The sequence below is a fragment of the Penaeus monodon genome, chromosome 32 (genome assembly GCF_015228065.2).
Source record: "Penaeus monodon isolate SGIC_2016 chromosome 32, NSTDA_Pmon_1, whole genome shotgun sequence".
Taxonomy (NCBI): Eukaryota; Metazoa; Arthropoda; class Malacostraca; order Decapoda; family Penaeidae; genus Penaeus; species Penaeus monodon.
The window spans coordinates 13876335-13878413 of record NC_051417.1 but is presented as its reverse complement, the minus strand read 5'-3'; the positions used below and the strand labels follow the sequence as shown (position 1 = coordinate 13878413).

The 2079-nt window shown below is 34.5% G+C and overlaps 1 protein-coding gene across 8 annotated transcripts in view; it reads left to right on the top strand.

The window, feature by feature from the left end:
• The window catches only part of LOC119593511 (uncharacterized aarF domain-containing protein kinase 5-like), an 18355-nt gene that overhangs the window by 9974 nt on the left and 6302 nt on the right, over positions 1-2079 (top strand). For 4 of the 8 annotated variants that reach the window (XM_037942462.1, XM_037942463.1, XM_037942466.1 and 1 more), the window contains one exon: positions 1276-1510. The exons of 3 other annotated variants lie outside the window; for them this stretch is intronic. In XM_037942462.1, coding sequence (XP_037798390.1) covers positions 1276-1510 — 235 coding nt within the window. Of the gene's footprint in view, positions 1-1275; positions 1515-2079 lie in introns of those variants that run through there. One more of the 8 variants, XM_037942470.1, reaches the window with a different exon arrangement.

Genomic DNA, 2079 nt, shown 5'->3' with positions numbered 1-2079 from the left:
GGAACTGAAAAATGAGAGGAAGCAATGTTCAGTGTCTGCTGGCTTTTTATGTACTAAGATAAGAGAGGTATGATAGGTGTTTATGCCTTTCACTATTTCACTTTTAGAATATAAATGGAGAACTTTTGTAAGTTGTTACTTATTCATGCCATACCAGGCAAAGTTCCTTACCAGCTTAAGATACAGTTATAGCCTTGCATTTGGCTACCTTAACCAGATGGTACTCTGTATAATATTTGGAAACGAAACATTGCAGTTCCCAAAATTGTTATCTCCAATCTAGTTTGACTCAGTCTCCCCTTCTGCTATCCACTGATTAGAAAACAACATCCATCAACATGTCCCATCCTACATGCACTTGTAGGCAGTGATTCAAATGTTTAGACACCTTAAAAATTCTAACATGATGTCAAAGGCTTAAATGTGTACTCATTCATTGGAGAGTGCTGATATTTAGATTTTTTCCACATGTTTAGGTATGTGGCCAATTTCTTGCCAAATTCAAGGCTTTACTGTATTTGATCTCAGCATTACAAAAAATGTTTTATATTTATTGTTCCCTTCTTTTTTTTTTTGTATTAGACACTGCTTTTGGGAAAAAAAACTGTAGAAAGCCCTCATTATTCTGAATGAAAAATCACAGTAAAAAGTTTTGATTGATTAAAGGGCAGAGACTACCCAAAATTCTGTGCTAAAGTTGATATTGGTAATTGTATCAGTACCCTAAAGGCAAGTTCTTAGGTTTAAAGATAGAATTGTCCTTAAATGTATCCTTATATTATGTGCATGTGAAGGTGCTTGTACTTTTCCCTCGCAAGTTAGTGTAAGTTGTGTTGTTGTAATGGTATGGAGATGGTTCTTTCATTTAAAGTGTTAGTACCTATAAATACAGTCTTTGATAAATCCAATGAGTACAATTGATTTTGTTGTATCTGTAATATGATAGTGTTACTGGCTTTAGCGTATGAGGATGTACTTGTGATTCTTATGTCAAATATGATATATCATCATAATAGAATATGTCATGGTTCATGATTGGTTAGTTAAGATATATAAGTCCCTCTGAGAGTTAAAGCTTTTTAGGTTATTTTCATTATTTGTACTCAAGAAGACAATGATATGAACATATTTCTCCTCTTCACTTTATACCTCCAGTTTGAAAAATTCTGTCAAGGATTAAAGAAAGGAGATCATAAGATGAAAAGGTATTTGTAATAAGGTGATCAATATGACAAGCCTTGGGGAACATTAAGGTAAAGGTCTACTGCACAACAGATGGCTACCGCTTCTTCTGTATGATGGTTGCTCAGCGGTATGTAGCACCCTCGGGGTCAGACAAGTTCGAAAATGAGTTTTTTGGCCAACGAGGACCAAAAACTTTCACTCGAGAGGACTGGAAGAAATTGTCCAAAGAGGAGAGGGAATTTATGAGGAAAAGAATGGAAGATGCTGGAGAGAAGATGAGGAATTCATTCGTAAACCTTCCAACTGAGCTCATCCTTGTCTTGAGGTAGATGATGTGGTTTTTATTTTCATTTATCTTATACATTAACAGTCTGTACCCTGTGCCAGAATACATGGTAGCACCCTTAGGTATGATTGCATGTTGGCAGTGTATAATAAGAGTAAACTCCTCCAGGAAGTAGAATTATCTATGGTGTTTCACTTTCTATAACTGTAATTATTGCTTTGTCTGATGTTCTTTTATTTGAAGTAAGTGTCGTTTATAATCTGTTTTATTAGACTGTATAAGTCTTCAGCTGTACTCTGTGCTGATGAGTCATCTTTGGTAACACAATTATTAAACATGTGAGATGCAACCTTTGGGCTTATTGGTAATTTGCCTATAGTGAAACATATGTTTTCTTTAATAAAAAAGTATCTCATTTTTTATGCTGCAGATAGTTATTAGAGTATTAGAATGTAAGCTCAGACTGATGTGATAAGTTACTTTGGCAAATTCATCAGCATTTCTGTACCAAACTTTTTGTCACAGGTAGTCCTCATTTTATGTTGTACTTATCTTTAAAGTTGAGATAGCTTGAAATATCAGAAAATTAATTGACTTATCCGTCCCCC